Source organism: Rattus norvegicus, chromosome 10 (assembly GCF_036323735.1).
Source record: "Rattus norvegicus strain BN/NHsdMcwi chromosome 10, GRCr8, whole genome shotgun sequence".
Lineage (NCBI taxonomy): Eukaryota > Metazoa > Chordata > Mammalia > Rodentia > Muridae > Rattus > Rattus norvegicus.
This window is the reverse complement of record NC_086028.1, coordinates 31,618,875-31,639,209: the sequence shown is the minus strand read 5'-3', so window position 1 is coordinate 31,639,209 and position 20,335 is coordinate 31,618,875. Positions and strand designations below refer to the sequence as shown.

The following is a 20,335-nucleotide window of genomic DNA, read 5'->3' as shown; positions in this document are numbered from 1 at the left end:
ACAACTCTTTACTGACTGGTTGGTTGAGTGAGTGAGTGAGTGAGTGAGTGACTGAGTGAGTGACGGAGTGAGTGACACAAGCTCTCCCATCCTCCTCCCATTCCTTTACTAAGAATACCTTCCTGTTATCTGATTCATCTTCCATTTCCAAGGCTTTGGAGAGAGAGTTCCAAAGGCTTCCACATGGAACTCTCCAATGCAGTCTGTGTTTCCCTTTCTCTTCCTGGAGTCCCTACATGTTCCCCAACTATAGCACAGTTCATATGAAGAGCTGAGCGCTTGCTCCTCTGTGAGTCCAATAAATGCTTCCCTTCTCAGAGTGACAGAGGGTCTGGAATTCCTAAACCTGGGCTTCCTCAGGACCCCTCAGTTCTGGGTGCCCAACCTCACTGCAACCTGATGCTCACATTTGAACAACACCCTCCTGCACTGCACTCTTATCTTGTTTTACCTTAACACTCAAGCATTGAAAAGGATGTGGCTGTCCTTCTGAATTAAAAATGGGACACCACAGATGTTAGGTGGTTGCACAGCAGCCATTTAGTTCTTGGTAAGAGACATTGTGAGCTTAATTTGTTTCCCCAGCCTGGGTCACTTTTCTCTACTGTTCTTTCACCTCACATCGCATATTCCATGAATAGAACTTAGGGCAGCTAGGATGAGCACAAGAAGTGGGTGTGAAAATACCTGCCCTTTTCTTACAATAGCCAAGGCCTTTGCCTTCTCTCCAGGCTGCACAATTCAACCCACAACTGCAGTACTTTAGAAAACTAACAAGACAAAAATCAGATTACACTAACACCACTCCCAAGAGGTCCTATGAACAAATGAGTCCACACTTCTCTTCTAAATCTCAGTTTTTAATGAAGTCAGTAACTTATCCATGTTCTCCAAGCTCAGCCCATGAGCTCATCCTCCAAAGCACCAAAATCTTAGAACTGGAAAGTTCTGTCATCCCTAAGAGATTCTCATAGTTCTTAGGGTGTGCATCTGTCTGGAACAAAGTGGGTTTTCTCACAAATCCTGTGCTCTAAAATCCTGGGTAAAACCTAGAGGCCTCTGCAAGCTGTCACCCAGTCCTTCAGAGCTGTGCTGCTTGAATGAATCTGCCGGCCAAGAGAAGTGAGGGAAATCGATACCTCCCACCCAGTTTCCTCTCTCAGACAAAGCTCTGGGGCTTCTTCTGCTTGTCAGAATAGAGACATACCTCACAGGATGGATGAGTTTTAGGAAACTTTGAGATCTCAAACAGTGATCATTTCACTCCTAGATGTAGAAGGTTTGACCTAGCCTTGCCTTCAGGATGAACTTTCCCCCCATCCTTAAGTCACATCACTATGCATTAATACTTAATCTGAACTCTTACCTGAAGGCAATTTGAAATATAAACTACTTAACCTCACTCAAAAGTATGAGCAGGTTAAATGATTTCCCAAAGTCTTCAATTCGATATCAGTTTTTTTCCACTCCTACCAAAGATAGATTTTTCACTTTTCGTACCACTTGAATGAATTAAAAGATGCTTAAAGCAAAACCTTACGAGGCATCCACTGCTTCATTTTAAAGGGTGGTATTCTGAAGCCTTTTTCTGTGAGTATGTGAAAACAGAACAAACCGTCTGAATATCTATGTCCACCCAGGAGACCTGGTCCTGGAGTTAGAACCAACTTCCGACTCAAGTAAACAGGGACAGAATCTGAGCCACATTCTAGCTTCATAACTTCCACCATTAACTTCCTGACTCTATGTGGGATCCTGTCATTATACAATAGAGACAGACCACAGCTATATTAGACAGTTGTCTGAGAACGAACACTGTGTGACAGAGCATGGAGTGTCCTGCCCAGTGCTCACAGTTAACTCCACTGAACTATGGTCTCAGCTGGGTGGGACAGTTTCAGAATGGACATAAAGGATCCACAGTGGCCGTAGATTTCAGTCATTCCCTGTTCCTTCATCAGAAAGTCATGCCCAGCTGGGCCAGATTCCCACCATCCTCACCTGCTGCCCTAGGTCTATGGTCCGCCTACATCTGGCTTCTAGTGAATGCCCTGGGAATCAGATAAAGAGAAATGGGTATCCTCCATCTTCCAGCTGTTACACAGCCAAGGGTGAATACAGCTTGAGCCTAGAAATCTCAGGCCTTGTGAAGCTGTTATTGGGCCAGTTCAAAACTCTTCACCGATTGTATGCTTATGACTTGACTCGATGTCTGTGTGTCCTACCTTCTCTTATAAGAAGGACTCTGGGCCCCGATACACATTGGATTTTACCTGGTTTGTGAGTCTGTGTTTGTTCTGGTGTTGGAGTAGAGGTGGAGACTCTGGTTGATGTTGGTACATGTGTGGATCTTGTTGAAGTAGTTGTGGGCCTTGTGGTTGTGGGTCTTGTAGTTGTGGGTCTTGTTGGAGGACTTGTGGGAATTTCTGGATTTGAAAATCAAGGTGAAAACAAGGATCAGTCAAGCAAGAACAGAGAAAAGCTTCTGCTGTAGCACCAGTGAGAGGCTCTCTCCAGGCAAAGGCTCCTCCTCTCTTGAACTTCTTATAAACTAGGCTGTGGCAGGGTGCCGCAGGGGAGACAGACTCACCAATAGGAGGCAGCTGCACTGACAACATAAAATGAGAACAGAGTCCATGTTCCCATGGAAACACTTAATGAATGACAGGTGTCAGATTCTCAGATCTCTCTAAGCATCTGTGAGACTGGGGTATAGGGGCTGGGACTCTCCCCTCAGTGATGACTGACTTCACCTACAGTTTCCATGCCCAGCATGCTCACTTCAGTCAGTCCTGAGAGGACACACAATACAGCCCTGCATCTTAACATGCAGATTCTACATAAGGCCCATCAACCTACAATAAGGGATTTACACATTTAATAGAGAGTGACATTGAATTAACTGGTTTCTTCTAATCTAAAGGCACAGTGAATATCCATTTTAAAAAATGCTTGGGATCAAGAGTTTCAGAATTAAAATCTTTCTTAACAATTTGAAATATCTGCACAAAGATACTATCTTATGGGTAGGGCACAAGTATAGACTTGGATTGAAGTAGCATTCACATGCCTACACTTTACATACACAGCTTAAGGTAAGGTTGTAATCTGGGGGTAATTCTGCACAGGATAGTTTCATAGTGTCGAATTTTGCAGGTGTATTATCAAGTCCATGCTCAAAGTTTCAGATTGGAGCACTGTATACTGGGGACTTGGATTAGGCCTGTTCAACCTGCAACTCACAAGCCAACAGCATTGGACTTGCTGTTAGCATCCAAACAGCTACTGATGGTCTCAGTGTGCAGCGTTCCAAGATGGGGCTGAGGCAAAATTGTGGTAGAAGGAAACAGTCAGGGAAGTACTCAGGCTCCTTTGTGTCAGCAGACATGTGGTCCCTGTAAGCAGTCTGTCTCTGTCTTCACTGCTCTACCTATGAACTAAACAACTCAGAACTCTGAAACAAGCAACAATTGCTTTGAAACTCTTCTTTATGGGGGATCCAGTGCAACCCCTTAATCCAGTGTGTTTTTACTTTGAAATAAAGAGGGGGGGGGAGCAGTGTTTCTTTTACGTGTAGGGAAGTAGCAGGAGTAGATCCCTCCCCTTAATTTTAATGCATGCATTTATTCCTGTATTTCTGTCTGTGTGTGGTGTTAGCTATGTGGATATCAGTGGATAAGTTCTCAGAGTCTGTTCTCTCATCCCGGTGATTGAACTCAGGTCACCAAGCTTAGCAGTGGACACCTTTACCCACAGAGCCATCTCACTGGTCCTCAGGCCACTTTTCTGTAGAGGGTCCAATAGTGTTTTGGTTCAGAAACGTAAAAGTAGGTGTTCAGGACAGGCGCTGATGTCAATCAGTTTGAAAGTTACTGCTGACAACCTAGCAGGGAGCAGGCATGGGTGGGCTGCTAGACATCTATCCACACCAGTCGATGGGTCTGTTAATAACCTGGTTTGCCCCAGGGCTATAGTGGCCTTATCCATTCCAATGTATGGGTTGAGGCTTGAGCCTAATACAAACCCTCCCTGGACAGAAAAGGAATCCTGCAGGAAGATCTAGTCAGAAGATCACTGTGAGAACAAAGGCAGGAAAGAAGCAACCAGCACAGGGACTTCTCTTCCCCAGCTCTGGGGGTTTTTATCTCCCAGGTGGATGGGAAAGTGCAAAAGAGCTGATGGGAGGTCCTGGGACATCAGAAGAGGAAGTTTGGTGTTTAAACCATGGGAAAATGTAGACTCGGTTGTTAAGAAGAAACAGTTGCTGGATCACGTATGGATTAATTGGGTGTTCCAACAATGGCTTTGTAAGCTTGGACACATTATCAAATCTTTAAGCTTTATCAAAGCTTCAATTAATTAACTGAAATTAATAATTGTATGCTCTTAAGCATGCTTGCAAGCCTTACCACCTGACTTAGAACCCTAGAACTCACATGAAGATATAAAGAGATAGATACCAACTGTTCAAATTCGCCCTCTGAAAAACTCATCATGGTGTGCATACCAACCACACACACTCCATTCACATATATCCATGTGATAATATATGTTGTGGTTTGCCCTGAAGTTATCTGTATTTTGATGCTAATTCCACTGCCCCAAGGACAGCTGCCTAGTCACGTACTCAGAACTCAGGTGACTTCACCAGAACCACCTCCTCATGAAATTTGTAAGTACAGGTGAGGGGCAGGTACAGGATAGAAGGAGGCCTGTCATTGGAGGAGAAGGAAGGATGGGTGGGAGAGAAGTTTGAAGGAGGAGGAGGAGATGAGAGAGAAAGGAGAGACAGGAGGGAGAGAGGGGCAGAGAAGCCATGGCAGGACAAGATGGCAGGTGATGTTAAGATTCTGCTCTGTGTATTTACAGGTTGTTATTAATGTTCTCAAGGGATGGATGGTACCGGGATTTGTATGTTTAAGTGTGCAATTATATCTTATCAATTGGGTCAAAGATTATTGTGTTGTGTGTTCTTTTATGTGAGGGTTTGAGTGTAGGAAAGTGCCCGGCTGGGATGTGTTTCCGCCAAGATATCTAGCAGATATCTTGGGACACCATGGTGCAGACCTAGCAGGTAAAAGACACCAATACTTAACATATACAGTGTTAAAAATCAAATCAAACATAAAAATAAATGAATAGATGATTGAATAACAAAGTCTAGAAGCTGACTACAGAATAATGATTTAATTTAAAAAAAATACAGAGAGGTTATTATTGATTTCTACTGTCAGTGTAAACCCTTAGTAAACACAGATTAGGAACAGCTTCAGAAGCCAGAAATTCCTTGTGAATCCACTTTTTTAGTCAATGCAAGGAAACCAGGGTATCTCCAACCAAAAGCAAAGTGTAAAGTGAGGGTGGCACAGGCCTTTAAGCTCAGCACTCAGGAGGCAGAGGCAGGCAGATCTCTGTGTCTGTGAGGCCAGCATGGTCTATAGAGCAACATATGGGAGAGCCAGAGCTACACAGAGAAACTCTGTCTCAAAAACAAAAACAAAACAGAGAGAGAGAGAGAGAGAGAGAGAGAGAGAGAGAGAGAGAGAGAGAGAGAGAGAGAGAATACTAATGTAATTGGTCCACATTCAGGGCTTTGATGAACTTCTTACTGTTAGAACATAGGCTTCCACCTTCAGACCAGATCCCAGTCTGAAAAGATCAAGCCACACCTCTTTGCTGCTCTCTGAGACAGGTAAGAAGCTCTCTGTTCTGTGTCCTAACTGCCTCTCCTGACTTAAGGACCTAACCAAGGTCTGGTTGTTCCGCACTCTATCACTTGTGCTACGGTGAACACAACAGGATGCTCACGTCCATGACTAAATGATTGTAAGAGTCAGACTTTGCCTGCGTCCTGGGGATTGGGCTTAGATTCTCAGGAGGGCTGTTGGGAAAATCATTCTGAAGGCCGTTGTCTGAAGAGGATACTCTGTCTGCACTGTCATTCCAGCCGTGGCAGTGGTCTCTCTGTCTCTGTCTCTCTCTCTCTGTCTCTCTCTCTCTCTCTGTCTCTCTCTCTCTCTCTGTCTCTCTCTCTCTCTCTCTCTCTCTCTCTCTCTCTCTCTCTCTCTCTCCACTAGCTCTCTCTCATTCTTGCTCTTAATGAAGCCCCTCTCCAGGTTTTACAGAGAAGCCTCCCCTCCCCTCTCAGCCTCTTCATACACCATCAAGATGTGAACTCACACAGTGGGTTGTTTCTGTCTAGTGTTCTCCCTCCCAACTCCAGGTCTGATCCTGGCCTTGAGGCTTCCTGGCTCTAATAAAGCTCATCGGAGGGAACTGCACGTCAGGGTCTATAGGCTCAGTGCTGCTGGCTACCTGCTATTACACTGAAGAATGACCAGTGGTCAGGTATTGGAGGGAAACACGGTCCCACCAGGACATTTCCATTTCTCAAACAACAGTTCTTGCGATATGATGTGAGAGACCTAAAGCCTAAGGCAGGGCAGGGATGAGAGCAGAACTTCCCACCTCTACCTGTGGCCTGTGCTCAGAAGGTCAGCTGACCATGGCCGAAGGCAGCTCATCTGCGCAACCGCACCTTGTATTGCCTGCTTTTCAAGGTAGAGCTGTGACAGGTATAGTGTTGAGATCAGGTGTTTTAATGTCTAGGGTATCGTTACTGAAGAGACAGTTCTTAAAGCCAAATATATTCCGTTTAAATAAACTTCCCAGGCCGGAGAGATGGCTCAGCAGTTAAGAGCACTGACTGCTCTTCCAGAGGTCCTGAGTTCAATTCCAGCAACCACATGGTGGCTCACAACCATCTGTAATGAGATCTGATGCCCTCTTCTGGTGTGTGTCTGAAGACAGCTACAGTGTACTCACATACATTAAATAAATAAATAAATCTTAAAAAAATAAATAAATAAACTTCCCAACTGTGTTCAGGATGGGCAGTGAATGCAGTTTCATGAACAAGCAAGATGGTCCCAAGTACAGTTAGGACAAGGATGGTGGTCTTGAATTAAGATTGATATTAGGACCTCAATCAAGCACTGACGGTGTTCTGTTACCCCAAAGAAAATATTTAAGGCTGGGTTTGGTGGCACATGCCTGTATTCTCAGGTCATGAGATACATGAGATTATGTCTTTTACAAAATCAAGAGCAAGTGTTTAACCAACAATGTTTATAAGAACTTTCAGTTTCCTTATTACGGGAACAAAAGACCCTATTCACTTGCAAAAAAAAAACAAAAAACAAAAAAAAAACAAAGGAAACATAGAAGCTTACCTGGTTTAACTTCCAATGAAAAGGTCATTTTCTGATCGTTGAACCATCCAGGAATCTCCACTCGGCAACAATACAGACCACTATCACTATCAACAGAGTTCTCTATTGTCAAGGATACGTCTCCTTCTGAAATACGCCCCTTTATGTTGTATCGACCGCTGCTCCGATAGGTGACTTGGTATCCATTGGTCCAAATAAGTATATTTTGACAACTAGAATATGGGCATTGCCCCCGGCCCCAACATGTCGTTGTGATTCCTCCACGTGTTGAGTAAGTACATGGAATTGTGACAGGGTGACCCACCACCCCCTTCACTACTTCATAAGAATCTACAGAGCCTGTGATTTTTAAAAGGGGAGAAGAAAAGAAATGGTGAATTAGTATTTAATATTTTCCTACAATTTTGTTTTTATTTCTTTTCAGAAAAATTAAAGGGGGTGGGACTCAAGTGGAATTAAACTTGTTTTATGAAAGACAGACAAGTGCTGAACAGCTCTAGCCTTTCTTTACTGTTGGTGTTTTGTCTGAGGACAGCCTGGACTAACAAAGACCTTGATTCAAAGACAACTATATTATTCCTTCTTTCTCCTCTTCCATAGAAGTCCTTAAATTAGAAGATTTTTATATTACATAACTGAAAGTAGATTAAATAAACACGTAGATATAAAGAAGTGGAATGAAGGCTGACATTGACCAGCCATCACTCATGGAAAGTACGGCTTCTAATTATTTTTGTTAACCTTTGCATGTACACTCAACTATTGATTGGTGCTGATCATAGGTGCTGCAGTAGAAAAATAAGCTCACCGAGATGAGATGCTAAGCCTTCATTGTCCAGAGGAGCAGAAGGTTCAGACTGACCCCCAACTAGCTCACACCAGTTACTTTATTCAAACATTATACAAGGTCAATTGGAGCTGAAAAATATTCCAACTACCAATATTATCTTGCCTTTGCTTCCAGTAACAGCAGACATCTCATATGAATATATGTCCTTTTTGAGCATGGCTAGCCATAATCAGAAGTAAAGACACCAGGTTTGCTAGGAGTGTCTTAGCAACAAGGTTACTGCAGCTGTGTGTTCTCACATAGAAGCAAGTATAGCTTCCCTGGACAGACAACATTTCTACAAGATCCCAAACAGTCTCAAAACAATTTTTCAACATCTAATGATTGATCCAAACACAGCAAAGGCTTTGCTGAAACATTAAACTCAAAGGCAAAGGATTTACTACACACCACTTAAACAGACATAAAGGCTTTATTATACATATCATTACACTTACCCATTACACATACCCATCCATCACATGCAGGCATGTGTATTCATGTTTGCTTCTCCATCACATACATGTACCCCTTGCCTCACATTTTCTTGTGGATCATGTTTGTTTAGCCATCAGTTTTGAAATTCGTACATGCTAAGTGAGTTCTGTGGACCTACAATTTAACCTGGTTCTCTGCTCACTACATAACCCATGATCAAACAAGCCCAAGGCTTGCCATCTCTTCTGCCACCTCCAGCATCCCCAGCCCATCTACTCACTTACCTGGAAGAAGCAGCAGGAGGCCTGAAATGAAGACTTGAAGTTGAACCATGGTGTTGACCTGAAGGACAGTGACAAGTCACTCTGGTTAGCCGTGGCACTCAGCACACTATGTCTGATCAGGTCTTCATCCTGACTGCATGAATCCCACAGGACTCTCTGTTAGGGCAACCTGTTCCCCCAAATACACTCTTCTATCTGGGTCCTTGCTCACATAGAGCCATCCATATGACTTCTGGCCATGACACAAATAAGGCAGCAAACAGAGAAAACTGAGGGCAGCCATTAGAGAGTATGTTCTCAGTAGAATCTAAGCCAAGGCCAGCCCTCTAATGGTAAAGATGAGCTTGTCCTCAAGATGGACACTGTACTCTTCTGCTCAGAGACATACTGGTTGGTTCCTAAACTTCAACTACCTTAAACACAATAAGATGGACTGAGCTAGAATTCAGCCACACATGGTGACAGAGACTACATCTTCCTGAGAAATGTCTAAAGACACCTAAAAAAGCACTGGGTACAGATCCAAACCTTAGATCCGTAGAGCTCTCTACACCTAGATTTCCTCCTGGGTAAAATAGCACTAATGTTTGCTCGGCTTCCTGGAGAATGTGCTGTGAAGGAGACCCTGATCTATTTACTCACAGGCACCAAATACTCAAGGACTCCCTAGGGCAGCTACTTGTAAGCCTATTTATGGAAGATGTTACATGTCTTCAGATTCCAAATTCCAGATTTCACGTTTTGCTTCTTAATTGCTAAACCATAAAAACATGAGTAAGCCTGCCTAGTACATCATTAACTCCATTTCTGGTCAGAAGATTCTCTAACTTCCTGTCAGAGAGGAAAGAAGGCTGTTACCAGTCTTAAAGATGCTAACAGCTTTCCCGAAGTGACCATAAGCTAAGCATTCAGACCTGGGGTCCCGCACTAGTCACAGTAACAGCGTCTGCACCTAGAGAAGATCAGAAAACCAATGCTGCAAACTAGTAGCCAAACACTGGCAATTTTGATGGACATTAGACAATTTCAGAATGCATAAAACCCATGAGACATACTTTACTTTTACATATAAAAGTAGTGGTCAGAAAATGGTACCAATCATTCTGTCCTTTTAGAGTTCTACTGAGATACAGTCAAGTACATGGGCATTCACTGTCTCACACAGCGTGCTACCATCTTGACACAAGCTCACTTTCATTGATCCATTTCACAGGGTGTCCTATGGCCTATTGTCTCATACAATGAAGGGAACAGACAGTAAAGATTAATGGCTTTTTATGTTCTCAAAGGTAACTTTCTATGTTCCCAAACCATATTCTAGAATTCAACTGAGTAACAAGGTGAGATCTAACAAGGAGTAAGCACATTATTGGTTGCTAGAAATCCTTTTTTTTTTTTTTTGGTCTTCACATGTTTGAGAAGAACACAGAGTCCATCCACAAACATCAGAGCTTGAGCTGTCGTTCCCTGTTGAAGCCACACCCGTGAAGATCCTGCATGGAGACTGTGAAAGGATAGAACTCTCAAGAGGCTTAACAAGCATTATTAATTCTTGCCTCTCCCCTCAGTAGGCATTTGCTACCAACCCCTGCACCTCCACCTAACAATGTCCTTGTGACAATCAGGACAGCTTCTGACATGCACAGATACATTTGCACACAGCTAGCTTCCACCAACCCTGGACCTAAGATGTTTAGAAGATCTGAAATCTATAGAAGAGATTTCAGGTAGAGTGGTGGTGGCACATGCCTTTAATACCAGCCCTATGGAGGCAAAGGCAGGCAGATCTCTGTGTGGTCCAGCATGGTCCACAGAGTGAGTTATAGGACAGCCAGAGTTACAGAGGGGAATTCTGTCTCAAAAAATGTAAACAGAGAAAGAGGGGGTTGGGGGAGAGATTTTCTGTGTTGTGCTGTGCCACATCTGCCTGATTTTTCTATCAGGATACTTGGAAATGCATTGATTTATGGCTTTCTCTTTTTCCATCACTATAATATTCCACATAACCTCTCCCACAGTGGAACCCAGTATTCATTCCTGATAAACTATCCTACATCATGTTAGTGAGCCTGGTCACTCCAAGTTGGGTCAAAATAACCCTTTATTTCCTTTGGTGTAAGAGCTATGTAAATAGTTTTGTTTCAGGCAGTGCATGAACATGCCAGGGCACACGTGTGGTCAGAGGACAGCTAAGTGGTCAAAACATTTTCATTCTAGTTGTACTACAGCCTAAGACTAGGCAGACATCAATGTCAAGAAGGAGGATATTTGAACAAATTTTTACTTCAGTGCAGTTATTACTAATGAACGGAGAATGGAGGAGTATGAGTCAGCATAACAGGATGTAAAATATGCAGAATTTTGCAAGGAGCTTACATGGATGGGTAAGTGGACAGCTAACAAATAAATGCATAGACAATGAGACAAATGGTAAATGTATAATCAGGCCAGGGTGTGTCCCACTGACAACCTTAGCTCATAGCTCTCTCAAGGAGCAGGGAGCCCAATTCCTTACCCTGAGGTTTTGAAAAGCCCCTGTTATCTGGCCCCTGCCTAGGGCTCAGGTTTGCTGTCCTGACCACCTGTGCCAAGGCCATGTGGACTTTCTTCCCAATTCATCACCTCAGGTCTTTTCTAGGTAGTGCTCTGTCTTATTTATTCTTCCTTGTTTCTTTCACTTTTTCTCCTTTCCTACTTACTGATCCTTGCTTAAATGTCTGGAACATTCTCTCTGGATCACCTGCAGTCTAAAGCAGTCTCTAACTCCTCTTCCTGATCTCAGTTCCTCATGGTTATCATCTGCTCTTTGACTCTATAAATGTCCATTAGGGTAGAATGGTCTCCACCATCTTCCCTCCTCCTTAGTAGCACTAAGTGGAAATTTGCTTCTTCATGTTGTTTTTCTCTGTTTTAGCAGAGCTAACATGAATTTAGTAAGAAAACTGAAAAAGAGGTCCCAAGAGGAGAGGGTCCCCAGTAAGGAATACTAGACTACTCAAGAATCCCTTTTTGTTTTGATTTTGAGACAGGGTTTCCTGTGTTGTGTGTGTGTGTGTGTGTGTGTGTGTGTGTGTGTGTGTGTGTGTGTGTGTACATGTATATGGGTTTATTTTCATGCACATGCAAGTGCATATATATGTATATATATGTACATATACATATACATATGTCTTGCCAGGAACTCACTAAATTTTACAGTTAATACTCATGGCAATTTTCATGCCCCAAATCCAGAATGCTAAGATTACTGGTGTGTGCCACCATATATATGCTGTGTGAAATATTGTAACCACTAGAGACTGACTTATCAGTTAAAATATGACTAGTACAAGTGAGTAAAAATACATTTTTTGACAAAGGGTCTTTATATGTAGCCCTGGCTGTCCTGGGATTCACTATGTTTATAAGTCTGGCCTCAAACTCACAGAGATCCATTGTCTCTGACTCCCAACTTTGAGTAAATATTATTTTATTTTTCTACCTAATTTGATCTTTGTTTGTTTTTTCTTTTCTTTTTTTTTCTTTTTTTCTTTTTTTCGGAGCTGGAGACCGAACTCAGGGCCTTGCGCATGCTAGGCAAGCGCTCTACCACTGAGCTAAATCCCCAACCCCCCCCTAATTTGATCTTAATTGTTAAGCTAATTGTCAGATGAAGACAATGTTGGATGGCACCCAACTATAAGTTACATATCCTTTGGGGCAATTTAAGTGTGGATAGAAGGGACAGATAAATGGAAATTTGAGGGTATTTCAGGGTTAGGAGTATAAGAGAACAGGAGGAAATCTCTTAAAAGTTGGCATGTGAGAATTAGGAATGATGGCCCCTATCTGTGTGCACAGTACTCATAAGGCTGAGGCAGGAGGATTTCTATGAGCTTAAGGGAAGCCTAGACTACATATGAAGGACCAAGCTAGCCAGTGCTACAGACTAACACCCCAATCAACAAAGGGAAGAGCAAGATGCAAGTCGGGCCTGGGGCAAACTTCTGTAATTTTAGCATAGGTGAGGTTGAGGCAATATAATTGACAGTTTTGAGCTAGCCAAGCTATAAAACAGGAAACATTACAGAATCAAAACCAAAGCAAGTGACAGGACAGACTAAGAGCTGAAGGAGAGCAGGTGGAGGGCAGATGGCATCGTCAGTAAGGATGTGAAGAAGATGGGAGCTGAGGAGCAGAGGCATCAAATAACCAAATCCTCAGGGTTGAATTCCCACACTAGGCCATGGGCTCCCACAAGACCAGATACTGAGCCCTAACATTTGCAGAGGACAGGGTACAGTGAGACCTCTTATTGTTTTATTTGTTACCATTGTCCTACACTGCCCCCTCCTGGCTGTGTATGAATGTGGGCGTGCCATGGACTCATGAGAAGGAGAGAAAACCCCTCTCTGAGGTTGCTTCTCTGCTTCCCCTTTAGGAGGATCCTACCTCAAACTCAGCTGTCAGGCTGGCCAGGCGCTTTGCTCCCTGAGCCTTCTCCCTGGGGGATGGAATTCTTTGTTAACTTGAGCTTTGCTGTTTTCAGAGTCGCTGCATTTAGGGTCAACTCTGACATCCCATGAGGTTACTCACCACCTACAGGGGAGCACTGCCACATGACAAGACTCAGTGACCATCACTGAGTTCCCAGCTCCTTACTAAAGAGCTCATTCATGGAAAAGTGGGGATAGCATCCTGCCAACCACACACTCAGTGGAGTCTCGTTCTTGCTTCCTGCAGCCCTCTCTGACGTAGTCCACCTGCTTGAATTCACTTTATTTTCACCCAGGGCAATGCCCTGCTGATCCCCTTGTACTACTGGGTACTCACTGCATGCACCTCACTGCACCCCAACTCCAGGAGTTTATGCTAGGCCTCCATCCATAACAAGAATCCTGAAATCCCTTCCAGAACGGTCTCTTTATGTCTCACAGCCATCTGCCTGCCAACCATTTCCCTTCACTTACTATTCACATTAAAAATGCCAACATGGGGGCTGGAGAGGGCTCAGCGGTAAAGAGGTTCTACTACTCCTGCAGAGGACCTGAGTGTGGCTCCCAGCACCAACCTCAGGTGACTCAAAACCACCCTTAGCTCCAGCTCCACAGAATGCAGCAGTTAAAAAGGCTTCTGCATTTACATGCACAGAAGCACCCAGTCACATGTGTATATACATAAGTTTAAATAATCATGAAATCAGAAAGATAGAATTATAAGGTAATCATGTCTAGTACAGCAAACTCTATCATACTAAAATTTTGCTCATTTCACATTTATGTTATAGCTATAGTACATTATAAAAGATTGTATGAATTTTGTACATATCGATGAGTCAAAGACCAGTGGTCTCATGAAGGTTGTATCTACGTGGAAAACTTATACATTAAGAAAATGCGTAAGCATTTAACAGAGACAGGTAAGAGAGGATAAAGTGTCCATGCCCAGACACACAGCTCATAGGTCTGAGCAGTCAGTACCCCTAACCATGCTGGATGGACAAGTGATCAGAGTGGGGAGAAGACAAATGAAGCACCCAGCAAGCTAAGGGAGCGTTGGCAGCAGGACTGCAGGGCTAGACGTGCACTCAGCCTGCTCTGTCAGCTTAAATGTACTTTCTAATACTGTCACACAGAAGGTCTTTGAGCAAAGCTGAAGAAGGGTAAGCCAGCCAGAAAGAGCTGTGAGGGGAGAAGAGAGAGAGGGCAAAGGTGCAGATGCAGGAGAGTGCCTGTGGCAGGGAGAGGGCAGGGCCTGAGACAGTGAGGAACAGCAATGGAGAAGAACAGGGGGCAGGGCAGGGAACAGGGCTCACTTTGTGAGGACCCTCCTTTCCCCAAGGACACGGAGAGTCATTGCTGGGGTGTGGAAGTCCCAGGAGCTGGTGGCCTCTGAGGACTGCTGTAACTGCTGGGCTGACAAGCAAGGCCACCTTGGAGTCTTTGCAGGAGTTCACGGTGGAAGAGACAACAGAGACCAACATGGCTGAAGGAATCAAGACCCTGAGACTATGAGCTCAGAAATCACACAAAGTGGGCTTCAGGAGTCTGTGGAGGATTGATTAGTTACTCAGGCCTGAGCTGTGCACGAGGCAAGAGGCTATCAGCAGAGGAGAGAAGAGACTCTCCCACCACAGGGTTTGGAGGAGATTTTTGTCAGTTTTTTTTTGTTTGTTTGTTTGTTTGTTTTGTCATGTAGAGTGGGAGATATCTTTGGAACCTCCTGAAGAAGGACAGTCTAGGTTAAAGATACAGATTGGGAAGAACTAACTTAGAAATGCTCTTTGAGGGCTGGAGAGATTGCTCAGTGGTTAAGAGCATTGACTGCTCTTCCAGAGGTCCTGAGTTCAAATCCCAACAACCACATGGTAAAAGGCAGAAGCCTGAATTATATACCCTGGGAGAAATGATGCTGAAGGGAATGGCCTTACTGAGGCACTGAGGCATTTTTTTTTTTTTTTTTTTTTTTTAGTACTGAGGCAAGACACTGTGGCCTCCTGGGGATGGCATTTAATGAAAAAGCAATAGAGAAGTTGTCCCCCCTCAGCCAGAAGATACGCAAGGAGGCAAGAGGAACATAAAGACAAAGGGGGTCCTCAAAGTCAGGGCAGACAAATTCACAGGCGCGGGCCATATTCCCAAGCCAAAGTTGCAAAAATCAGGGCTAATAAACATAGGGCAATGAGTGGATGGAAGAAGAAACCAAGGCGATAACTAGAAACCCAGAAGGCTTTTAAGGTGCTATGAATTTATGCTCTCTAAGCAGCTGCTGTCTAAAGAGCTGGACATGGACTAGAGATCTCCAAGGTTGTTTGACCTTGACTGTGTAGGAGAACTTGCTGATGGTGGAGGGATAGAATACGGACAGGCAGAGACAAAGTTATCTCAGAGTATCTTAGATCTTTGAATAGCCATGAGCTACTGAGATCAGCTTCTAACAATCTCTTAACTCTTAGATAAACCTTAAAATGTAGCCTGGGTTGGCTTCAGCTAGCTTCATCTGCCCTGAGGCTAGGAAGGCAATAAACTCAACATCTCTTGACCAGAAAGCCCTTTGCTTTGCTGTAGCTTCTACCTCACGGACTACCAGTGTGGTTGGTTGGTTGGTTGGTTGGTTGGTTGGTTGGTTGGTTGGTTGGTTAGTTGGTTGGTTAGTTGGTTAATTGGCTGACTTATTCATTTATTTAGTTATTTTTGTAGCGTCTCACTGTAGCCCAGGCTGATATGGGACTCTTTCTGTCTCAGGTTGGTCTCTCACAAATAGAAATCCTCCTGCCTCAGAATGCTGGGATCACAGGCATGAACCAACACACCCAGTCCTACCCCTGTGCTTTGTACACACACTGGTCTTTGACTTTCATTTCTGGGACTGCCAAAGTTCATGTTTGGCCTGAAAGTACAGTCCTGTAATGCCAGCTCCTCAGGAGGCTGAGGCTGAAGGATCAGGAACTTAAGGCCTGGTTAGGTTACCTGAGCAACTTTTTTTTTCTTTTTTCTTTTTTTTTTTTCTTTTTTTTCGGAGCTGGGGACCGAACCCAGGGCCTTGGGCTTGGTAGGCAAGTTCTCTACCACTGAGCTAAATCCCCAACCCCTTGAGCAACTTCTTAAGACCCTGTCTCTAAGAGAGACCCCAGTTTCCATCTTCTGTAAGCACAAAAATGAGTAAAAACGAATAGATAAATAGACAAAGAAATCATTAAACAAAAGAGCCAAGTATGGTGGACCATGATTTACTCCAGAACCAAGAAGTCAAGTCCTGCAGATCTCTGTAAGTTCCAGGCCAGCTTGGTCTGCATAGCGACTTCCATCCCAGCCAGAGGTACACAGTAAGAACATGTCTCAAAAAAGTAAATGAAATAAATAAGATTGTAAATGAAACAGAACTTCATGTCATTTTTTTCCCCCATTGAGGAATGTCTGTCAAGGAGATTGATGTCCTAAAGCCATGGGAACTCAAATTTGTATCACAATAAACTATTTTATTACCATCTTAAAGATAAGTCCAAAGTTTTTATATAGCCATAATTTGATAGCACACACACAAGGATAGAGATAGACACAGACATATACAAGGAAAGAGAAGACAGGTTCCGTAGCATGGTAAAGGGTCTTTAAAAAAAATTAATTCAACCTCTCAAGGAGCAAGGCTAGCCTCTAATTGACCCTATAGCAAAGTTAGGCTTGAACCAGTCCTACTGCGTCCCTCTCCCAGGGGCTGGAATCACTTGCCAGGGTTAGGATCAGGGGCTGGAATCATGTGCCAGGCTTAGGATTATAAGTGTTTGTCAATATGCTGGGATCCTGGTATTTAACTGGTAAAATGAGCAGTACAAAAGCTAAACATACAGCTTAGGTGGTAGACAGCGTCCCAAGAAGCCAGACAACCAAGTTCGAGCTTCCTCATCAGATAGACTGTGTCTGGAAGTGTACGCCTGAAATCACAGCAACCGGGAAAGGGAGGATCAGAAGTTCAAGCTCATCCTCCGCAAGGCTTCTACTCTGAGGAACAAGAGGACACACGAGAGGCCCGGTCCCAAACACAGTGATGGTAAGAGCCAGTCACAGCAGTCTATACTTGTAATCCCAGAGCTCAGTGGAAGGCTGCAATGAGGTCCAGGCCAGTGAGATTTCACAAATGTGTTGTAAAAATCCAATGAGAGTTCATTGTGATGCATTGCCTGCACTGTCTGACTCGTGGCTTATTTTAAAAATGTCACAGTTTAGGTCTGGGGAGAGATTTGGGGGTCGGTTCTCTGGGGTGTGAAAGCACACCCAAAGAGTATGACAGTAAAGGGAAGTACCGATCAGACAGGCAGATGGCCAAAGAGGCCATCTGTGGGAGGACGGCATCAATTCTGCTTGACATAAATACACACGTTTAAAAATATCTTCTCAAGCTTTACTCTAAATATTTCCCTCAACACAGAAAGAATTCACTGGTGACCCCATTGCTAAAAAAATAAACTCCAAACTCTGAAAGCTGCCCCCTTCCCCAGGCTGGCCACACCCTCTCCCTCGCCTACCTGCCAACTAAAGGAAAACTTATCTATTTCTGGCCTTGCCAAGTTCACAAACCTGACACAAAACCTCAAATCCCAGCAGCCAATGTGAAGCTCCCAATTCACACTCCAAACAAACATTCCTTAAGATTATTTTAACTTGGCAAAAACACAAGTCAATGAACAACGCTGCAAATGTATCTATGCCCTCAACTTCCTGACCCCGTTATCATATTAGACAAATTTGCATATTACCTACAGATTCCAGCCTAACTATATAGGGCTTAGTCTAAAATTACAAGACTATTGTCTACAGTGCTATTCTTTTCTTTTCTTTTTCCCACTGAATATTTTTTATTTACCTTTCAAATGTTATTTCACTTTCCCCCTAACCTATCACTCTCCCCCTTCTTGAGAAAAGTGTACCCCCTCCCGAACCACCTACCCCTTCCCACCTCCCCACCCTGACATTCCCCTACACTGGGGGGTCCAGCCTTGGCAGGACCAAGGGCTTCTCCTCCCATTGGTGCCCAACAAGGCTATCCTTGCCTATATATGCAGCTGGGGCCATGTGTCTGTCCAAGTGTACTATGGGTGGTAGTTTAGTCCCTGAGAGCTCTCTTGGTTGGTATTGTTGTTCTTAAGGGGTTGCAAGCCCCTTCAAGCTCCTTCAATCCTTTCTCTAACTACTCCAATGAGGACACTGCTGTCAGTTCAATGGTCAGCTGCAAGCATTCGCCTCTATATTTGTGACTCTCTGGTATACTCTGGTTTCTCTTCAGATCGTATAAATCTTTTGCATTTTACAATGTTATTCTTATATCTCATGTTAACTTCATTTAAGAAGACTTTAATAATTCATCCATTAAAGTCCATTATTCCATATAAATGTGGACCACCTTCCAAGAATCCAAAGAACTATTGGATATTGAGTTGCCATAATGTCTAGAGACCCATTGTTGTCCTAATGCCCCACATAGAATCCCACATCATCCCAAATACAAAGCCACATGGTACAGAACCTCCAAGGAGCACTATCCTCATTGCCTCTCTCCAGCAGGAGCCTACAGAAGACGGTACTTACCAGTTAGGAGAGAGCACTGCTTCTTGGTAGTCTCTCCTAATCCTCTGCTGCTGCTGGACTCTTCCAGCGCTGCTGATGGATAAAGAGGAGTCTGTCCCAGAATTCCATCCTTATCTCCTGGCCACACCTTCAAGCATTTTGTTTGAAAATCAAGTCTCTCCAGTTCTACAATCCTTTTGCCAGATAGTATCTGTTCAACTTAGAGAGCTTATAACAAAAATATTTAAATGAGCACTCAGGAAAGCAGAGGCAGCTGGATCTTCTGACTTCAAGGTCATCTCAGTCTATATAGTGACACCTTGTCCCCACAACAAACAAACAAAAAATAACTTTCTGCTGGGCAATCTCTAAAGCTTCAACAAAAGCCTTCACTTGAGTTCAGACTCCAGGTTTGGAGATCATGCTGACTTTGAGAAGGTTCCTACAGAAAGAGACTTTGAGCCACTGCACCAGCTTTCTCAACCATAAATGAAAAAACTGAAAGTCAGAAAGAGGAAAAGAATATAGAAAAAAACCGAGGGAAACTTCTGATGCAGAAGTGAAAGCTGAATAATTATATACAATGGTGTGCCGTTCAACTATTATCATCCTCTTGAATGTTTATTTGTAACCCATGTTAAGAGTGAACACTTTAAGCAAGAGAAGCTAGAGTCTCTGCTTACAGAGGTGTGGGGAGAGAGGTTGACAGCTCTCAATGTGGAGCTTCCCATGTCCTGATACCCCTTTCAGGCTTACTAACTCATAGGTGGAAACTTCCAGAGTTAGGCAGTTGTATAAGACAGGAAATTAGATAGGACCATTATCTGTGCTGGCAATTAAAAAGTGCTACATTGTTCAAAGCAAAAGGCTTCCAGAAGGTATTGTCAATTTACAGGGTTTCTCCTAAGCCTGCGGCCAAATACATCAATAAACCAAGCACGGAGTTCTTAAGGTTATTCTGAGCAATGTGCTGAAACGTCTGGGCTATGACCATATGAATGAAAGTCCGATGCTGTTCCTACACTCATTTAGGGGAAGACAGATGGGTCAGGGAGATTTAATAACATTAGGTTTTACCTAATGTAGTTGGGAGAATGGAGTCAGCTTGGATTTGGAGTGGTGTTTACTTTTCTTTCCTGTTTTGTTTTGACACAGGATCTCAGTATGTAATGCAGGCTAGCCGGAAATCCTGTGTAGCCCAGGGTGACTTTAGACTTCCCACCCTCTTGCGTCCCCGTGTGCTGGGGTCTCAGGTGTGTGCCACCACCCATGGGTTTCTGCTGTGCTGAGGACCCAACTCAGAACTTCATACATGCTCGGCAAGTCCAGTAAAACTGAACTGCATCCCAGCCAGCATGGTCCTCTGACAAAGAACTGTCTACACTCAAATCAAGGTGACCCACAGTCCCTGGACACTAAGCTGAACAGCCCCTGCCAGGGGCAGCTATCTAAATTGTGTGCTATGTTTTGCCAACTTCCTAGTCAGGGCTCCTGACTTAAAACAGAGTTGAC

General features: G+C 43.8%; 1 protein-coding gene across 2 annotated transcripts in view; it reads right to left on the bottom strand.

Annotated features, from left to right (window-relative positions):
- Havcr1 (hepatitis A virus cellular receptor 1) overlaps window positions 1-19,296 on the bottom strand; it is a 33,042-nt gene extending 13,746 nt beyond the window's left edge. Inside the window, exons 1-4 of one of the 2 annotated variants that reach the window (XM_006246163.5) lie at window positions 18,845-19,296; window positions 8,784-8,841; window positions 7,233-7,571; window positions 2,274-2,426 (exon numbers count right to left, since the gene is read on the bottom strand). In XM_006246163.5, coding sequence (XP_006246225.1) covers window positions 2,274-2,426; window positions 7,233-7,571; window positions 8,784-8,832 — 541 coding nt within the window. In that variant the 5' untranslated portion in view covers window positions 8,833-8,841; window positions 18,845-19,296. 2 annotated transcript variants of the gene reach the window in all.
- Between the last annotated feature and the right edge of the window lie 1,039 nt (window positions 19,297-20,335).